This window comes from Xyrauchen texanus, chromosome 30, assembly GCF_025860055.1.
Source record: "Xyrauchen texanus isolate HMW12.3.18 chromosome 30, RBS_HiC_50CHRs, whole genome shotgun sequence".
NCBI lineage: Eukaryota > Metazoa > Chordata > Actinopteri > Cypriniformes > Catostomidae > Xyrauchen > Xyrauchen texanus.
Genome location: NC_068305.1, coordinates 30,572,637 through 30,594,157, shown reverse-complemented (window position 1 = coordinate 30,594,157; position 21,521 = coordinate 30,572,637). Strand labels below are relative to the sequence as shown.

Genomic DNA, 21,521 nt, shown 5'->3' with positions numbered 1-21,521 from the left:
AGCTGTTTATCTGTCTGAAAAGCCTCACCCGCTAGAGGCCAAACGTGTGCAAGGGATGGATATTATATAAAGAAGGTATGAGATATCACAAAACATAATGTAACCAAATGCTACAGTTCCCTTAATAATAATAATAATAATATATTAATATATTAAATAGCCATAATGTTAATTAAGACTTTATTATCGCAACTGTAATACAATAATACATACAAAGAACAACCACTTTTAGTGATTGAATCAATCATATCTCTCACTAAACACTGTGTGAGATTTTTATTTTTGCCTTATTTTATTCAGTTGGCATGTATGAGTTGATAACAGTTTGCTTAATAATCTCAATCCTTATACATTTCCTCCTCTATGATAGTGCATTACATTAGCACAGTATGTTAACTTAATAGCCAAAATACTTGGACATACGTGAATGAGAATAAACCTGAAATAGGAATGTGTTTCAGTCACAATGCACATTATGTAGTTTAGAGATGATTTCGAGACATTACCAATGTTACAAATGGCTATTTATATTTAAATAAATGTTGTATTCTTAAAATGTTCTGTTTCTACAAGAATTCTCTTGCAGCAATGCAGGTCTTTGGCATTTAGAAGCTGCTAGTTTAGGACCTGTGAGGAGTCTGTTTCTCAAACTAGAGATTGTGATTTACTTGTCTTTTTGTTGTGCATCTGGCCATCCACTTCCCTCTCTATTCTGGTTAGAGATTCTTTTTTCAAAACCGTAATGCCTTCATCTCTCTAAAACAATAGACTTTATGAGTTTCTTTTTGCCTATTTTGACTTGCAAGTGTAAAGAGTAAAGTGTAAGAATTCAATACTTGAAAATGGGGGGAAAACCCCACTGTATTGTGATTTCTGCATGGTAGCGCAACCATTTTCAATTGTTCTAATAATACGAATATTTTCTTGAGTACCAAATTAGCACTTTAGAATGCTTTTGAAAGGACTGGTGACACAGTATTTGTTTGCCACCATAGATAAAGAAAAAATGTAATAAATACCACTTAAACAATTATTTCAAACCATAATTATAATTTGCAATCAATGATTTTGGCAGTATTTTAATCAATTTAATGCATCCATGGTGAAAGGAAGCATCAATTTCTTTCAAGAACATAAATGTCTTTGTGTTCTAAAAATGGAAACGTGTGTCCTATATATAATAAAATTTTCATAAAGTAACTTCTAACGTAATTACTTGAGTAGTTTTACTCTTACTTGAGTCATAATACTTATCAGTACTTATAATTGTACTCAAGTGAAATATTTCTTTAGTAGTTTACTTTTACTTTCAAAATCAGTACTCTTTCCACCACTGCTCATGCTCACTGGCATTAAAGGGGTTCAAGCTGAACTGAGGATCATGGGATCGTCTGGGTGCTCCTGACAAGCAGCAGGTCGCTATGAGCCCTCTCTAAATGGTTTATTTTAGGCAGGCAGGCAAGCAGCACCTACTTGTTACATGGACAGGAACAAAGACCACAGAATTTTCCTAGATCGTTCAAATTCTTTTCTGCATCCTTCATGTCCTTATTGATTTGGTCCATTCCCTCCTCGATGCGTTCCAGTTGCTCTGATTAAACAACAAGTAATTTATCCCCCACAGAACGAGAGCAGGAACAAAAAAAATGGAGGAAAGAGAGGACAAAGAAGAGAAGACAAAAACTTAAGACACTCACTGTGACAAAAGAAAACCAAAAAGAAAACCAAAAAGGAAAAAACAAACAAAAAAAACAACAAAACAAAAAAAACGGACGCCACCACATACGTATGACCCTTCCGTCACATGATCAGTACCTACTTGTTACACGGACATATGAAAAGGCCACAGCATTTCCCTAAATCTTTTAAATTTTTCTCGGCCTCCTTCATGTCTTGGTTGATATGGTTCATGCCATCTTCAACACGATCGAGTTGTTCTGGTCAGGACAAAGGGATGACAGCAGTGAAATGAATTTTATTGGCCCTTTTTCCAACAATATATGAGAAATGAGCACTGCTGTACTGGAATGTGAAATTGCTGTATGCATCTAGAGGGGATGCATGCATTAGAATGGAACTAAATGTAAAAAAGAGTTAGGAAAAAGATCAATATTTTCAGAAATACATTCACTATATAAATATGCACTAAAGGAATAGTTCACCCAAATATGAAAAATCTGTCATTATTTACTCATTTCTCATCATGCCTCATTTCTCATTTCCAACCCTAACTACTTTTTTCGCTACCGTATTATAATAATTATAAGTTTTTTATAAAAATGCTCTATTAAAGTTTAATTAAAATTGTCCATATGAATTTTATAATATTTTGAGTCTTCCAACGTCATAGGATAGCTTTGTGTGAGGAAATAATTGATCCAATAAAAAAAGAAACTCTATAAAATTCCTTCTTGAATCATACTGGACCAGTTCTTGAGTTCACACAATGATCCAGTTGTATCAGTTAACCGCCCACTGGAGGGAATACACAAAGCAATAGTAACCCTGTTTACACCTGGTGTAATGATGTATTTTTGGTGAACCGATCACATGTGGTCAGCGCTAAATACATGCCAAAACTGGGTCTAAAACATTTTGTGATCAGATCACAAAAACAACATACGTATGTGGTCAAAAACGCATCGCATTTGAGGTGTAAACAATAATCCGTCCTGTATGTGTCCTGGTCAGCAGTGAAGCACCACCTCTCACCTTTCAATCAACCACTGCGCTAAAACAGTGAGTAAACTTTGCCGGTTATGAGTGGCTTAAAATGCCTTTTAACATTTTGCAGCATTTGGAGATTCACTTTTATTATATGGAAAAGAGTGACCAGGTTATTCTTCGAAAATTCACCTTTTCTGCATTCTATGGAAGAAAGTTATACAAGGAACGACATGAAGGTGAGTAAATGATTACATCATTTGTATTTTTGGGTGAACTATCCCTTTAACCTTTAATGCTTGGACAAGTGGATGAAGTTATTGTGGACTGAGTTAAAGGCAGTTCAAGCTTGCTTTGAATTTGATCCCAACAGCTAGAAGCAGACAAGAGACAGGGTCTCCCACAAGGGCCACTGCAGAAAGGCGGCAGTTCAGAGATCTGTCTCTTTAATTAGACCTTGGGGCAGAAAAGACTGCCCTGATCTATAAGGCTTAAGGGCTGCAGCTTGCTGACTCATTTGTTGGAAGCAGACATACTCATTTTCTCCTCTTTACAATGGAAGAGCGTGTAGCTCATGGTTTGTTTGTCTCTGTGTGGTTTGGGGATGATATGGCTGAGGTGCTGGGTGACCTGTGGTGATGCAGTCTGGCGTTTTTCGTGCAGACAGGGATTGTTCAATATTGTTCAGAGGTTATTGAAGGCATCAATCACAGGGAAGAGTGAGGCAAACTAGGAATGGTTCGAAAGGGAAAGAAGCCTAGCACATTAGTTACTTTTGTTTAATCCCTGGCATTCAAAGATCCTTTAATTGCACAGAAGACAAATGTCAGAGAGAAAGACTAGTTAGGTTTTGTTCACACAGGCAGCGAAATCCGTATGAATGTATGAAATGTGATTTGTACAACCCTGAGTCAAACCATATAAATAGGGGAGACTAGGGCTAGTTCTCACACAGGGAAGTTGTCATAAAGGTTGTGACGTGTTATAGATGTCATAAATGCAAACAATTTATTAATAAAAAAATGTGTTGGCAAAAACAATGTTATTCCATTTTTGTTGTTTCATTAATTTTTTTTGTTTTCACCTCAAAATTGTTTTGCTGTGTGGCTGATGCTATGCAAGCGTAAAATGCCCCCCTCCCCCCCCCCCCCAATGTTAATGTGAAACTTCGGCCACTTATTTAGTGGCAGGTTCCATTGTGACAACTTGCAACCTGTAGTGTTATATAAGTTGTCACAATGGAACTATATCTTTTTTTCCTGGACAAGAACAGGGAAAATGTTAAATAGCTTTTTTGTAGCTGAAAAGTCAAGGTATGTGGCTGTGCAGAAATTCACTACCTACCCTGAGAAATATTAACTGGAGTAAACAGTGTGACAACTAGTCCTGGTATCCCATATGTGGTTTGAATCAGATTTTTGGAAATGTGTTTCAGTCTGAATGGTCAGACTAGTAGAAATGTAAGCGCAGCGTAGTTCTAGCGGGAAGACTAGCAGCTGTACATCATCGCACCATTAGCTGGGTAATTCCTAGCCAATCACATGTAAGCCATTGATTTATAAGTCTGCTCACAATCTATCACATTGCTGTTTCAGTGTGCTAACACGGCAACCTCCACCACCCCACCACCACCAGTTGAGTACCGTCCTGCATGTGGGTAGGCTCCTCGCCCCTGCCTCCTATCTCCGGCAGGATATGACGTTCCGAGTACAAATTCTTCGGACTGCTAGACGGGGCCTATGCCAAAGAGAGACGTTACTTTTCTGTTTTATATTCATCAAATAAATGTCATCTTAAAGGGGTCATGACATGGTTTTTTTTATTGTATTATTATGTTCCCTTAGGTGCAATTATAGTATTAATATATATTTTTTTAAGAAAAACTTTTAAAATCTAGTGATTTATGACCTTTTCCCACCCTGTTTCTCATCCTCTGATTCAAACAGTCTGTTTTGGGGGCGTTTTCCATTTAAGACTTCAGTGTTAACGCCCACTGTTATGATTGGCTAACGTCAGTGCCTATGTATCAATTATTGACGCCCCAGCCAGAACAATATGCAAGTAAACTAAGTAAAAACACTGTGATTATTCATAATGAATGAAATTGCGCTTTAAAAAGTAGTTTAAAGTTTAAAATAGATTACTTACAGTTTATGTCGTCGTTGTTCCCAGAATAGTCGGCACGGACTTATCTTTGAGCAACAGTTTTCTGGCAAAGCCAGCATCATATTGAGATTTGTTCTCAAAACAGTCATCCTTAAAATGTACAGAACAAACGCTTAAGTTAACACTGCCGTGACTGGGACGTCCGCAAAAAATAAACTGCATCCATTTTTCCCTGACGTCTGGATCTTTCGGCAGCTTATTCAGAGGTTTTGTTTGACCGCAGCCAGGAACAGCACATCTGTGTGGCATCGTAATTTTCCTGTGCACAAGTAGTCTCTGTCAGAGCTCGCTGTCCATCGACTGAACACTTGTGAGGCGCACGGCGATACGAAATGAGCGTAGTTGTCTTGCGCTTAAAGCATAGTTATCTTGTGCTGGAGGCGGTCATATGCAAACGCTGGTACGTCACTTCTAACCGTCACGTCACTTCTAACCATGAATCCAGAACGAGCTGTATTTTGAGCTTGATTAAATAAATGATTCGTTTAGAATGGGGAGGACGTCTTAAAATATTAAACTTGCAGGACGTTTTAATGATACAAAGACCTCTTATATACCAAAAGATCAAGGCAAATTTGGTTTCTCATGTCATGACCCCTTTAAATTTCACTCAAGTCTGCGAGTCTTCCTGATGGAAGTAGATTTATTTTTCATTCAGGACACAATGTCTACAGCTGTGTTGGAATTTCAAAAATTTTTGCTCACATGCAGCATTCACTATGTATCAAATGGTGAATAATCAAATGAGAGTAGTTTTAGACACTGCATATGCATGAATGCTTAAAAACAATAATATCTCCAATTCCTATGTTGACTCATGCGAGGTGCATGTCAGCACAGCAATGATGTGTCGTCATAAACACGAGCAGATGTACATTAAAAAAAAAAGAAAATTCTTCCTCTCTTTCTATTTTTACAGCTGCTTAAAGTCTCTTGGCATAGTGCGTCATGTTGAAATTATTAGTATGGCAACTGATGTACAGTAGATGTAGATATTGACTACACTTTCTAAACAGACTCATCCAGTTTTATTACTTGCAGTGTGGACTGTCAGTCCTAAAGTTTGGATTTGAAAAACAAATTGGATTTATGTGCAGTGTGAACAAAGCCTTAGTATCACCTCTGAGCTGAGAGTTTCATTTAAAAAGGCTTTAGTTGAGGAAATTAAGTGGAAGATCTTATCTCCCTTATGAAAAGACTAATTACTGGCTGCAGAGAGGGGGCCCTCCCACACAGAAGCCAATCACAGGACCTCTAAGAAGCTAGTCCAATAATGTCACTTACTAAATCACACTAAGCTAAACAGGCAAACTTGTGATTTTAACAAAGCAGCAAGCCAGTAACAGCCTAATAGATACTTTGTGGGCACTTTGAAGGCCCATTTGATTCTTTTACAGATTAAAATCACTTTTAATTGTAGGTAATATCTGGTTTCAATAATATTTGAATTCCACCATGTTAGCATTCAGCCAGGGATTATACAAAAGAGTATTAGTGCAGTTTATGGGAAAGAGTGTGATTTGTCATTACCAGCTAAATCGATCGTTGCTTTATTTGTTTTCTTAAACTCCCTTTAGTTAACTGTTTAAAAGCTGGACAAAAAATATGATGGCAACTACATAAGGTACAAATATTTTAGATGCAGACAATAACTGGAGAGTTGCAGTGGCCAGTCCTGTTTCTTTGGTAAAACAGTATCATTGAAAGCATATGAAATTAAAGAGGAAAACATGTTAGCAAAAGAGTGAAAAGATTTAGTGTTACTTCAAAGAAAGGAAATCAAAACTTAATTGCAATTCATATGATTTACTGTAATTGAATGAAAGCATTAATCAACTCATTAAACTAAAAAGATTCATTAGGATTTATGATTCAATTTTGACAATTTATGAGGCAATATCTTGTACTGTATAAAGCCTAACGATTTAAAATGCAAAAGACATTTTATTGACAATTTAACATTAAAATGCTAACAGTATTGTTCTATGAATGTAACCTATCTTGACTGTAAAAAATAGTTTTGTCATCATCTAAAATACATCCCCACTCACCTCCCTGCTCATCCAGCATAACCAAAGTCCTGATACCAGCATCTTTACTCTATGCATCAAGAGCCATGGCGAGGAAGGTGGAAAAGAGGGTGAAATACATAGAAAAGAAAGTGGAATAAACAGAAAGACAAAGAAAAAGAGGTAAGATCAGCAAGAGTAACTGAAGATGCATCATAGAACTAGTCTACAGAGAGAGGTTGTTGATACAGTCAACATTTATGGTGTCCTTTGTGAGCCTGTGCATTTCAGGCTATACTGCTGAAATCTAAAGACCTAATGAGGAGATGCTAATAACAGTCCTGATCAATATAGTTTGTAACTGCACCCTCTGTGCTAATGTGAGAATCTATTTAGAGGCTTTTGTGAGCATACTGACCAGATTTTGAACTGAAACAGGCAGCCCCGTAATATGTTAGCTCTTTCTTACTAGATTAAAAAAATTACAAAGATAATTCTAATTGCTGATGATTATGAAACAGTATGAAAAGAAATCAATGAAATAATCAATATTCTGCAGAACTGTGCCAAAACGAATCCACTTTGTTTAGTTAGAATAAATGGGTGCTGGAGTAAAACCATGCATTTAGGCAATGCGATAAATATGTGTGATCTTATTTACAGCATTTTGCATTAACCCGAATAGAGAGTTCTTTTCATTTGTCTTATTTGAGGCAGATTGGGTTCAATTTGGTGTGGCCATTAATAAGGCAACAAATCATCTGACACTGTATTAAAGATTATAAAGCGAGTTAAACTCATAGATTAAGAAACCTACTCCTACCAAATCTCAAAGTAATTAGAGTAAATTTAAGCAAAGGCATAAAGACCAAATAAAGTGGAATAATAGAGTTAAAAACAGTGTTACTACGAATACAAAATTGAATAAAGTGAAAAAGACACTATATTAGCATAACATAAATATATATGAATAAATAAACATTTCCAACATTCTTTTGAATTTCCATGTACTAAAATAAAATATTTGATGCCATGAGTGTACCTTCATTTACTATTACTATTATTTTGAATGGCCATGGAAAATGAAGCAATGTGATAACAATTTTACCTGGTCGCAAAAAGTAGTCCGTTAATTTACCTGATGAATTTTCATCTTTTGCTGACCCTTTATGCTTCACAGAGCTAATGTGTGCTTCTAAATCACTGGCACCTTTATTAGCAACTGACACATATGTGCAAGCTTTACATGTCATACATTCTGCTTCCCACGGATCTCGAACCTGGACGAAAGCATGGGAATTTTATTTCAAATCTTCTGTAAAATTGCACTTTCATTTGGCCATTGTTTCCACTCAGCGGTCATTTGCTGCTTCTGTCAAGCAACTGTTTGATGTCGAACACAACAGCACTTTGCGCTTTCACGGAGAGATTGACAGGCAGGAATTAGGCCAATAGTTGCTGCAAGCCCCTCATAATCGACCAATTGGTGTTGCAGAAGGCGGGATTTACAAAGAGGGGTTAAAGCAATGCAAATATGTGCACACACACACACAAGTATTAGACCAGATGCACATCATGGCTAAAGCCGAATCCCGGACATTTTTGCAAATTTAGAAATCCCTTCCGGACACTTTTTTTAAGGTCCGAAAAAGAGGACATGTCCAGGAAAAAGAGGACGTATGGTCACCCTAGTTAACATGGACAAACAATGAACAACACTTTTAAAATGAAAAGTTGTATTTGTTAACATTAGTTAATGCACTATGAACCAAAAATGAACAATTGTATTTTTATTAACTAACATTAATAAAGATAAATAAATGCTGTAAAAAATATATTGTTTACTGTTTGTTCATGATCGCTAATACATTAACTAATGTTAATGAATGGAATATTAGAATTAGCTTTAGATGGCCCATGTCCATCACTATTTGGTCACTGGTGTCCCAACTCCTATACCATAACATTAGTTTTGGAGTGTAACTAACTCCCATACAGAAATATAATAAATGGCAATATATGAAACATATATAATGTGTAAGTTCATTAATGGTTTTTACTTATATAAAAGTCACATACTTGATAATTTATGCAACATATATACGTCAAAATACTACAAAAATACTGCCATTTTCATATACATATGCATACGTTTTCCCAAATCATAGTGGAATTTGAACGTGTACATATATGCCCAAATGTATGAACAATAATTTATCATATAAAGTATACACTGTACATAATAATATATGGCCATATACTGTATCAGATTTCTATGGGAGAGTATGATGTTACTAAAGTAGCTAAATTTTCAGTAGCATGACATTAGTTCAGCTGTTTTCACGATAGAGCATTTTTTGCTGTAATACATTACTATATACAACAAGCAGCTGTATAGTGTGACATTTCTAGGAAATGCATCTTCAGCAGTTTGAGGTAAATCAGAATATCGATATTTGGGATTATTGTAAGGATCAGCGGTGTATAAATCAAGAGGAACTTGAAGCAGCACCCCCTCCCTCCAGATGGGATCACAAAGTGCCTAAATGGGTCCTTTGGGAATTTATTTGTTTGTGGCATAAATGCAGAATTTCCACACAGCAGTAAAAGCCTGGAACTACATGCTGGCATAAATAATGAATGCGATTTACCTCCATTTCAGCCTATTGCAGGGATACTGCTGATCTATTAGTGCCGAGATGTCTGCAACATTTGATTGGTCTAACTAAAAACATGAAAATGTTTGCTGTATATCAAGGTATAGGCTTACAAAGCTAGTATCTCTGACCAGTTGTGTCAGCAGTGCCGAAATATACTTGTCACATCCCACATCTGTCAGTAAAGTACACGGGGAGATCTTCTTTGCTGAGATATGGGCAGTGATTATCAATATGACCTTGAGATATACGGTGGAGACTTCATCACAGCTCTCCCTCAGATATACACACTTTTTCCTGTCCTCTCTCTCTCTCTCTCGCTCTCTCTCTATCTCTATCTCTCTCTCTCTCTCTCTCTCTCTCTCTCTCTCTTTCACTCTCAACCTATCCTAAACTAGATTAGTAAAGCCCAGCTTGAGCTCATCTTAACTAAAGTCTGTCTGCAGACTAACGCTAAGCAAAAGACACTGTGAAATATCTTATTTACTGTTAAATCAGATGATCTAGTGGGTAATTGTCCTCGTTATAATGATCTGTTTCCTAGAAGACCTTTTTATTGTTTCTTTGTTGTTGTTACTGTTGTTAAGTAATTTGCATGAATATAACTGACAGTTTATCATGCCATACACATTCTAGACAGATTTTGATAATTTGAGAGTTTATTAATTACATGTTTGTTGTCCCCATTTCCTCCTTGTTGGTTTAGTTGGTTTCTACTACATGATACAATCTGAGTTAACTTGTGAACATGCTTCTATTATGCATTTTTTAAACCTTCTAATAAGAAATAAAGGCACCTCTTATGCAGTATTAAATGTTGTGAGAAATACATTTGCTAAATATAAAATGTCTTTGGTTTTTATGTCTTTCTCTTACCTCTTCCACTAGCTGCAGCATACGACGGGTGCTTTCCAGTGACTGTGGGGAAAGAGATGTTAAAACAGAATTCATTAGGAAGTGACAGAGATAAAGACCACTGCAAGCTGCTATGAGTGTGAGGAATTCCAATACACACAACAATCAGTAAACAATCAATGAATATTATAAATGCATTTATCAAAATTTTGAACAAATGACAAAAGAAAATGTAACTTGTCCTCTGAACATAATAGTGTTTTGATTTTATTTATGTGCTAGACTTTCACAATTCATCTGAAACAGTAAAATAAATTAACTCACAATTAAGAGATTATATAATCCCCCAAGGGATTTATTTTTAATTGATTTTCTTTTCCATTTATAAGGTCATTTTATTTTGAACATTTCATATCAAATACTTCAATTGAATCAATTAGTTAAAGTGGTTGCTACAGTGTCTAAACCCATATCTAGAATATCGCAAAGTATCAAATGTTAGATACATAAAAAAGAATAATCCACTGTTGGGGCAATTTGTCCCCACGTTTTAAATATCTGGTGCATTTTTATCAGTTCTGGTAGCATTTTTGCCCTGAGCCCTGGTTATTTACTGACCCTGATGTTTATTAACAGAAATTCATAAAAAATGCATAAACAGAATACATAAATAATTAATTATTTTCCAACCATGTCTTTTGTATAAGCACTTTTAAACATGTACGTATATATATACTGTCGAAAACTGTTTATATATATAAAGATCAAAGTTACAGTTCACCTAAAACTGAAAACAGTGTCATAATTTACTCACCCTTATGTTGCTCCAAACCTGTATGACTTTCTTTCCTCTGTAGGACCAGAAATTAAGATGTTAAGCAGAATGGTATCCTCAGCCACCATTCGCTAATAACACATTCACATTCTTTTCCATACATTATAAGTGAATGGTGACTGAGGCTAACACTCTGCCTAACATTTCCTTTTGCATTCCATTAAAGAAAGAGAGTAATACAGGTTTGGAACAACATCAAGATGAGTAAATGATGATAGAATTTACATTTTGGGTGAACTATCCCTTTAAGAATACCATCTGCATTTGTGCAATTTATGAGTAAATGTAAGCATTTTTCCACACAAATGCCATGGAATGAGTGTCTGGATCTTATTAATTCAGATAGCTTTGGATGAAAAGGCCTTAGGATATTTTTGCAGTGTGGTGTGCTGTTTGCGTTTTAATATTCTGCTCAGCTGTGAGAATCATAGCGTGGGGTGGCAGTGAGAAGCTCCATCAAACTGCAAATACACACTAGCACCACCCTCAGCTCTTATACACACACACACACACACACACACACACACACACACACACACACACACACACACGCACACACACACACATGGCAAATGCTGCAGCGTTATGTAAGGCTGGGTGCAGGTGAACCCTCCCTCCACCTGACACACACATTCACAAACAAACACATACAGTATGGACCCTGACAGCTCACAGTCCCAGGCTACCTCACAGAACAGGCTGTATATATGTATAAAAAAGAAATTTGTGGCCTAAATTACACTAGTCAGTTATAATGTATGTAAATTCAACAATTCATCTGAACCTTAATCAGCAGAGGATAAAACCGTGCAATAATAAACAACTTCAATAGTGTCAGCCATCTGGTGAGGAGCAACTTCTGCTGATAAAAAAATGAACAGCTGACTGAACAAATTAATAAATGCTAAATTAAACAAAAATTAGAGGAGAGATTCATGTACTCAAATTCAAGAAGTATACTTCTTATACTTCTCACTACAGATAAGTGATAAGCATTTTTATTTGTATTTTTAACTGAATTAATTTTTTGACAAAAAACATTCTGATCACAAAGCAAGTTTGCCAAATGATGACATAAATAATAATAATTATTATTCATTTTTATTGTTAATTCAACATTCATTGTTTCTTGTTATAGTCTAATAATTAGTAATTATTGTGTCAAAAAAGCAGAAATTAAACAATAATTAAAAATAAATTTCTACATATCGATCACTTAAATATAATCTGTATCGAATCAGTTAAAAAAACAAAATCAGTTTATTTCTAATTAGCAAATTTTGTGGTAAAACAATGCATGCATTTCGTAGTATTGCATTTGTTTGAGACTTTTGGTTGCGGTTAACTGTGACTGGTGATGGATGAAGACTGGTGTTCTTGTAAGTGTAGGCAGTTAATGACGTCACCTCATCGGCCAGCTGGTCTGCACGTTGCTGCATGTCCGATAACTCATTACGCATATCTGAATCATCTGCCATGGCTGCTGGGTGTGATAGGTGGAGCTGGTCTCCAACTGGGAAGAGTGTGTATTACTGGAAGTCTGAGGGAAGCTGAAAGAAATCGACAAAGGGGAAAAAGTAGAAAACATTAAACGATTAATAATGGAGTTCAAGATTGCATTGCTCTTCAAAGAGTCTTTAATATCAGTTTAATTGTCAAAGCAACTGCAGTCATTAATCCAAGTGAAAGGATGAGAGAAGTATTAAATGACAGACTGGGTCAGATATACCATACAGATTTAAAGAAGAACAATTTAAACCCTGGAAAGAAATAGAAACATAACATTTTTTAGGATTATGACAAATGTAATACAAAAACATTTAGGATGTAAAATGAGGAAGAATTATTTCTAGATCATTAATCAAACGTAGGCAAATTTGACAAAAGGTCATATTTCCTTGCTTCCATTGAAACACACATGAAGCACTTCTCAAATCATGCTGTGATGACATAAATCATCAGATTTTGCTGGAATGCATGCTGTCATTAAAGCAAAAGGGACACACATCTAATCTTATGATTCTTCAAATTCATGTTAATATTGCAATTCAACTTTCCGCTCAAATTGTTATGCTGACAATGCATTTTGTGATGAAAAAACAAACTGTGTTAAATTAGAAAATTAAATGTAGAAGATTTCACCATTGGATTCCACTGTACTAAACTCATCCTGAACCAATAGGCTACTCTCCCTTTCTCAGATCAGTAAACTCCTGGGAATCAGCAGCTGACATGACATTTGGCACTACAGAGGCCAGATCGAGTTATACAGCTAATAAAGCCATTTCAAATACACAGCCTAATTAAATCTCATGAAAAGGACAGTAAGACATTGCCTGCTCTCAAGGAACCCATTGCATCCTCATACATACTTTCTAACAGTGGTGAGGTGCCGGCTGCTGTGTTTTGCTGATTAAATTCTTCCCTGAGGTTCTGGGTGTACCAGGAGAAATTATTCTGTCACGGAAACTGTGAGGTTGACAGATATATTCCTGAAAAGGCTGGTTTGACAGCTAGAAAGATATCCACAGGGTGCTGTTACTGAAAAGACTATAGGAACAGCTTACTTAATAATTGTAAATGTGAGTTAAACCACAAAATATCTCATTAGCTGACGAGCAAACAAAAGCAGCAACTTTTCACTTTTAATTTTTCAGTAGTACGATCAGATGTTTTCAAAAGAGTCTATTTTAAAAGAAACAAACTACAGCAGAACATCCACTAAAAGTAGTGATGCAACTTACTCATTTTCAATAATGGCCAGATGCTAAGCTGATTTTAAATTATACTGCAAAAAATAATTTTTGTCTTGTATTCCAGTAAAAATATCGAAACATACTTAAAACAAGCTAGATATGCTTGAGAAGCCAAATTACATAATTTGTCTTGTTTTCAGAAAAATAGAATAAAATGTAGTAGTGTTTATGCTAATAACAATAGAAAAGAGTTTATTTAATTTAAGCAAAACCCACAAAATATTGCTCTAAAACAAGATATTTTTTTACCTGAAAAATAAGACAAAAAATCCTTGAAAAGTATTATTTGCAGCGCACCGTAGCTTTTCAGATTTTTTATTTTTTTTTTCAATCAGCTGTGAGCTTGAGTAGACTTCATGCGTAAATACCCAGCATCATATAGTACTATTTTTCAATGGAAATTGAACCACTCGTATAAACATTTACTTATTATATAATAATTATTATAATGTTATTGTTGCGTACATGTGGTTAGAAACAAAAGATGACTAAAGCATAAAAAACTGTCTTTGATGTAATGGTCAGATGTTATTTAAATATATAACGAATAGAATTCAGGGTAAAATAATTCACACGTATGATATGCAGTAATTCAAATATTTTTTTAACAAATCATTTTAGACGGATGGGATAATAAAGTGGCTGAAGTACTGTAGATCTGCAGTGTGTCAGCAATAGAAAAGAGCATTTATCTTTTGTCGGTGCAGTGCGAAACAACACAACACTATGCACCGCAAAGGACGCATCCAGTGTAGACAGCATCACTGATTATAATGGAAGCAATTTGCTTTTGAAGCAACATGAAGCACTGCTTGCATCTGGTGTAGACAGGTGTGCATTTCAAACGTCCTCTTTCATGTTAGTGTTGGAAAGTCTGATTGGACGATTCGTGTCTGTTTTATTTTAGTGAATCGGTTCAGATGGTTCATGTCTAATTGGTTTTAGTGAACTGGTTTGTTAGGACGGTTTATGTGAATAAACAAGTTTAAGATGAATTGATTCAACGATTCAAGTCTCTACATATAAGTCTTGATGCAACATGTGTGTCTTTTTATAGCAAAATATTTAATTGAATGCAGCCATTCATCACTATGTTATCAAATCAGCTTTATTCTTGTTGTATCTTTAGTTGTATTTAGTGTAAATGTATCTGTGTTTTCCACCCTAATTTAGAATTATTAAAAAAATCGAATTGTTTTTGAATAATCTTAATTGAATGACTTTGCATTAAATTGCTTTATAATACAATGTCTTCTATATACTGGTAGTTATAAACATAACACATATAGCCTCCTTAAATAGCTTTAGTATTCACTACTGTAAAAAACTTTAATTTCGCCAGATAAACTCAATTTGAAAAGTTGATCGAACTACATTATGTAGAAAAAGATTATATTGCTTAAAACAATCAATTAGGTCAACTTTCATGTCATTTAAGCCAGAGCTTAGGTTTTTAAACAGTGAGCACGTAATGTCAAGTTTGGTGGTACAGGTAGAACTCAGTTTGATCACTGATACTTAATGCAGAGGAGGCCATTTGTGGCAGAACAATATCTTTAAGGATGTTGTCCAGTAGTCAAAAACATCTGTTAATGTCTTGAAAATTAATGGATCAAAATCTGTGAGAAAAAATTAAAGTCATACTGTTGCCACTGATGCTACTGAGCATGCCCACTGGAAATCATTGTGGCTGAAGGCAATACCCACAATCCCTTGCATCTGAAATGATTTAAAGCGTAACTACTTATGAGGACATGTAAATAATTTGTAGATAATCTGTTTTGAATAAATAGATGTTTAAGTCATATCTGTTTTTAATTATATTTTGCAGTAAAATGTTGTAATTTGTGTTCGCTATAAGGACGTTTCTTCAGTTATTAAGTTGATTTAAATTCCAAAAATTTGAAGGACTTTGTACATATACTACTTTTTAAGTTGGACCAAGTATTTGGACTCATATCATTCATCCTTACGTCATTACGTCATGTCCGTAAACACAGAAAAGAAGCACCAACTGTTATGTGTTCCGGCTGGGAAATCTACAGTTTAACTAGTCACTGTCACACAGTTCAGTACAGCATTGCTGCTGTCTGGATGGATGTTTATCAGTTAAATATTTGGCAAAGAGCTTAACTTGTCATAAAGCTTAGATATGTTGGCTGATAAGGTTGTTGAAGCTTACATTGCTAATACTCGTGTCTAAACCGATTGCTATTTACTTACATTATTCACTAAATTACTGTAACATGTGTACTAATATTCATGACTTCTGAGTATTTTATAACATTGCTGAAGTTTCCAGGTTCACTAAGAGTGTGTGTCACTGTTTTATTCTCTCTTTTGGCCCATTATTGTCCTTTTTAGCAGATTGTCTCTTTAAAAGTCTGTTTAAAAGCTACTTTAAATATAAGCTGCAAAAAAGCTAGTTCCCCATGAAATGTGTTATCTTCTCAAGTTGTTTAAAATGTACTGATTTTATAGCACTGTAATGCACATATTAATTTGTTTAGTGTGTAACTTTCCATTCTCATATCATTCATCTTCCATTGAACTCATATCTGCCATATCACGAGTTTCACCTCTTCAATTGATAATTGTGGTACAATACAAACAGTAATAGCATCATATGATTGAGGAGACTCCCCTGTTCTCTCTGTAAAAGCACTTTGAGTGAAGTGTCAGAAAATCGCTATAAGTGTAAAATTCATTCATTCATTCATTATTTCAAAATATATAAAAAAGAATGTTGTTTATCTTTATCAAAGCAAGTAATATTTAGGAATAGAATTATTAATAGAATAACATAATATCAACATAAAAATAGAACATTATGACTCCCGCTCTGAATCTCTCCTAGTCATGATCACACATGCGATAGATAACCAGGTAACCTCAAACCATGAGATTCATCTGCACAGAAGAGCAGTGCCAAAATACAACTCATGTAAAGTGTCCTTCCACAAAATGCTTGCAATTTTAAGTTTCAACCACAGATGCTGCTAGAGAGCGGAAAGTTTGATAAAAAATAAATAAATAAAAAAAATTAGTAATCATAAATATTTTTGAGTTTGCTAATCTTATTGAATTGAGTTCATGGAATTCACAAACTAACCTGAATTGTTTAGCTGGTAGAACTAATATGCCTGAAGTTGAGTACACTCAAAAATGCTTTGCAGCTAGTTGCTTTACTATTTTTAAATTTACTCAGCTTTTAATTTTTACAGTGTAGTTTTTGTTAGTAGCTTGTATCTATTTTTTTTATAGTAGCTTTCCTGTAGTTTAATAACTTTAAATTATGATTATCTTGGAACTTGGAAAGCTAATTTTTTTTAGCTTTCCCCAAACAGCACAAGCAAACTTGCAATAACATCACTGAAAAATCCAATGAATTCCAAGCAGGTATTTAAGATGGCATTGAACAGCGATGCTGCCAACATTAATTGCATAATTGTACTCAAGCGATTAAATTTAACACGGCTGCCTGACCTTTCAAAGTGCAATGCTCTGGAGATTCTAAAGTCTGCCATTTACATTCCCATCTGCACCATTGCAATGAATGTCAACTGCTACTGAGGTAAAAGATCAGGGACACCGATCAAGAATTGATTGGCACATTCACCCAATCTGTGTACTGATGCAATTTCTCTTTGAGCAATCGAGTACAACATGCTTTTGCTGAATTTGCAGCATGGCGCCATATGCATGATGCCCTTGCTCATGCCAGTGCATTACACTAGTACGGAAACCTCTCTCTTACTTGCCCTCACTCAACATCTGATGCTGGGTACATTGAAAGTGTCAGGTCAGAGCACATCATAGTAAAACGTTTTTGGCAGTATTCTTGAAATAACCTGAACGCTTACGTCATGCCTTAATGAGGACAATCTCAGAACATTTGACCAAAACAGAAGTTACCTCACAATGCTTTATGTTCTGATGTGGAAAAGAAAAACAATATTGGAGAGAAGTCTTAACTACTAGGTCAGTGAAACATTGGGCTCATGCTTACCAATTAACTTTCTTGTTACTTCCAAGCCGTTACTGCAGCTGCCTGAAAAAAAATATCTTTACTTGCTTTCTTCTCCCCATATTTTTCTCATTTTCTAATTTAAACACAGCAAAATTAGTGTGCCTTTGCATTGTAGGCTAATTAAACCTGAACAGTCTAAAAAGCTAACATCTGTGGAGGCTAGAGAAAAAGAACTGAGGAGATGGAACCCTCACTCTCAATAGATCACAACAGTGAGGCCACTTAGTACCATAAGGATTTTTTTCACTTATTTTCTCCACAAGGTTTATAGAGTTCTATGCCATGAACCAAACCAACCAGCTCTGAAATTAAACAAAACATTTCACTTTGATTAAAACGTATATGAATATCAAAATAATAAAACATTTTTAAACTGTGTGCTTAACATCTTTTAAATTTCATTATAAGAAATAAACAATCCCATGAAGCATTGCGAATTATGCAATAAAAAATAATCGGATAAAAAATTATTGGACAATATTAAAATACTGACTTGCAGTATTTGTTTTTTGAATACTGTCATTCTTTATAAGTATAAAATCAATATATTTTAAGTTTATTGCAAAATATTAAGATATGTACAAATATATAAGTAGTTTAAGACTGAAGGAAAAGCTATTTTGCAGTAATTTCCATCTCCATGGATACACCAACTTTTCTGATTGGTGGAGTAAAAGTCTGAAAGGCTTCAGTATATGGGCAGTGTTGTACTTCAATGGGAATGCTGCTGTTAAGACATATACCATAAATGAACAATCTCTGGCCTCATGCCAGGCCTGTGTTGACAGGTTTATTCATTTTTGCTAAAAATGAATTCTCTATAAAGAAAATAAATGGGATTTTTACTTCTGGAACCGTGCTGTTGAACTCTATTATTAACATATTCGAAAAAATCAGCCTGCTAAAAAAGTGGAGGGCAAAAGGTCAAAAGATAAGGTAAGTTTAGTCTTATTTTAGAGTAAAGTAATCATACTTGCTACATGTCCCAGCATGAATAATAATGGATTAGTTGGTTCTAACGTTTTCTGTAATTTCTTCCATTGCTCTACTTCTCATTAAGACATGCAGAAAGGAAACCATTGAGCAGAAACAAAAACTATCAAACAAAAAATTACGTTCCTGTATCACTTAGCTATAATCAAAATACAAAAATGCTCTCATTCCCACTCAATTAATGGCTGTCATTATTTCCTGCTTGTTAAATGATAGCAAACCAGTCGACTCCATGCTAATCCTCAGCCACTCCAACAAACATGGATATGATGAGACCTGTGTGCATCACTTTAAAAAATTGATATAGAAGCATGCAAACACGTCTAGTCTGTATATTCAAACGAACTGGAGAGTTAGAAGATTGAGCAGGGTTACGAGAAGTAAAACTGCTAATACACTGAGAAAGCTGCTAATAAATTTGTAAAAGCAGCCAGTGTTAGTCTGCAGGATGAGTCTATGCAACTGTAGTCGACCATGGAAAGTGCTTACAGCTTGTTTACAGAGACAATGAGAAGCTCTGTGTTTCAAACAATTGTTTAGAAAGGCTCAGTGTGTGTGTGTGTGTGTGTGTGTGTGTGTGTGTGTGTGTGTGTGTGTGTGTGTGTATGTATGAGTGTGTGTGCGTGCTCATCCTCCGTATCTTGCTGGCTGCCATTTTGTTTTCTCTCTTCAAATGTGCTGCCTCTCACTTCGCTGCAGCACACAAAATCGTTTTTTTATCAAATCTTAAACCAAAGCTTAGATAATAAAATATAATTATTCAAGTCGCCACTCTCTCTGTTACTCTCTCATGCTTCGCTAAGCACTAACTTTACCTAATATCCCCTGAAATGGAATGAACTTATCATGCCTGACCTCTAAATCTCAGAGTCAGAGAAAACAGACGTGTTTTACGAGATTACCTTTGAAATCGGGTTATGGTATTTCCCCTCTGCAGTGTTATATATGTTACAACAGATTGACTTCCATGCAATGAGTTATCGAGCTTGACAGTTTTCAAAATCAGAGTCTCTGTGAGAATAATTTCTCACAAATGCAAGAACAGAAAAGTGGAGAAGGAAAAAATTGCTCAAACCCTGGATTTCTGCCATATGCCATTCATCTTGCTACCCTTATGCTTGGCAATTTGATGGACCATGTGATGGACATCTGTCACAGCCATCACACCACGTCCCATGGTCAAATCAACATCAACATATGTACCATAGTGACCATAACAAGGTTTCAAGTGGCAAATCTTTATTCCTTGCATAGTCCAAGCTAGTGGTCAGCCGATGTGGATTTTTCAATGGCCAAATCATTTCTGTTTCCTGTATGAGGCTATGCGGTTATTACGTGAAAAATTTACAAAATACTCATACCTGATGACCCAGTCGGGAGGTAAAATAAACATTTCTGTTTCCTGTACAGAGCACTGTGGAGAGAACGCACAGTGATCCAAGAAGCAGGAAAGATGACTCGCAAATACCCCAAAGAGCGGCCTGATTGGGGAGGTACAGTGGTTACAGAGAAATATCAGACCACTAGATGGCAACATTGACCAATCAGAATCGAGTATTCCAGAGAGGCGTGTAATAAAACTAAATATTTTGTGCATGTGCTGCCACAACAGAATGAACTAACCACTCTCTGAAACTACTTATTCTTCCTGAGTCATATAAAAGACTCACGACCCATCACTAGTCCTAGCCCTTTGGCCAAAACCAACACTACAAAAAATCTAATTCTTAATGAGTATCTCTGTCTTGTTTTCCTGAATATTCTCTTTAACTTTAATGCCATCCTTAAAACAAGATCAATTTACCTGAGAAGCAAATTTGCATTATATTTTAAGTGTTTTTGTAGGCTCAGTTGGTAGAGAGGGTCGGCCACTAATTGCAGGGTTGGTGGTTCGAATCCAGGCCCACACGACTCCACATGCCGAAGTGTGCTTGGACAAGACACTGAACCCCAAGTTGCTCCCAGTGGCAGGCTAGCACCTTGCATGGCAGCTCTGCCACCATAGGTTTATGAATGTGTGTGTGAATGGGTGAAAGAGTCACGGTGTAAAGCGCTTTGAATACCATTAAGGTTAAAAAGGTGATATATAAGTGCAGACCATTTACCACTTAATGTTCCATTGGCAGATTTTTTAAATGTATTTACTTGCTGACTAAAATTAGCGAAGTGCATGCAATTGACACAAATCTTCCAATCAAACAAGATAAAATACACTTAAAAGTACATTCAGGATTCTCTGCATATGAAATGTGTACTCTAAGTTGTACGTTTCTTGTTTTAATCATGTTCAGATATTTTACAAGACAAAGATACAGGACTGATTAAGAATGGGATTTGCAGTGTATTAAAAAAATACTTGAAAACAGAGTGTAGCGGCAAGTTACTCAGCAAGGTAATAAATATGTGTCAACAGTTTCATTATGTTTACAGTAGTTCAAAAAATATAAGAAATAAATTGCAATGGATGATGCATAATTTAGAGAGCCATCAGAGAACCCTGAGATCATTAATGCATCCATTTGTCTCCAGCTACGCCTCTCCCTTGATTGAAAGCTG

At 35.5% G+C, this 21,521-nt stretch overlaps 1 protein-coding gene across 1 annotated transcript in view; it reads right to left on the bottom strand.

The window, feature by feature from the left end:
* LOC127624401 (synaptosomal-associated protein 25-A) overlaps positions 1–21,521 on the bottom strand; it is a 36,982-nt gene that overhangs the window by 5,978 nt on the left and 9,483 nt on the right. The window contains exons 2-5 of the mRNA XM_052099219.1: positions 12,593–12,736; positions 10,373–10,414; positions 6,882–6,930; positions 1,474–1,591 (exon numbers count right to left, since the gene is read on the bottom strand). Of these exons, the coding sequence (XP_051955179.1) occupies positions 1,474–1,591; positions 6,882–6,930; positions 10,373–10,414; positions 12,593–12,664 (281 nt within the window). The 5' untranslated portion in view covers positions 12,665–12,736. The remainder of the gene's footprint in view (positions 1–1,473; positions 1,592–6,881; positions 6,931–10,372; positions 10,415–12,592; positions 12,737–21,521) is intronic.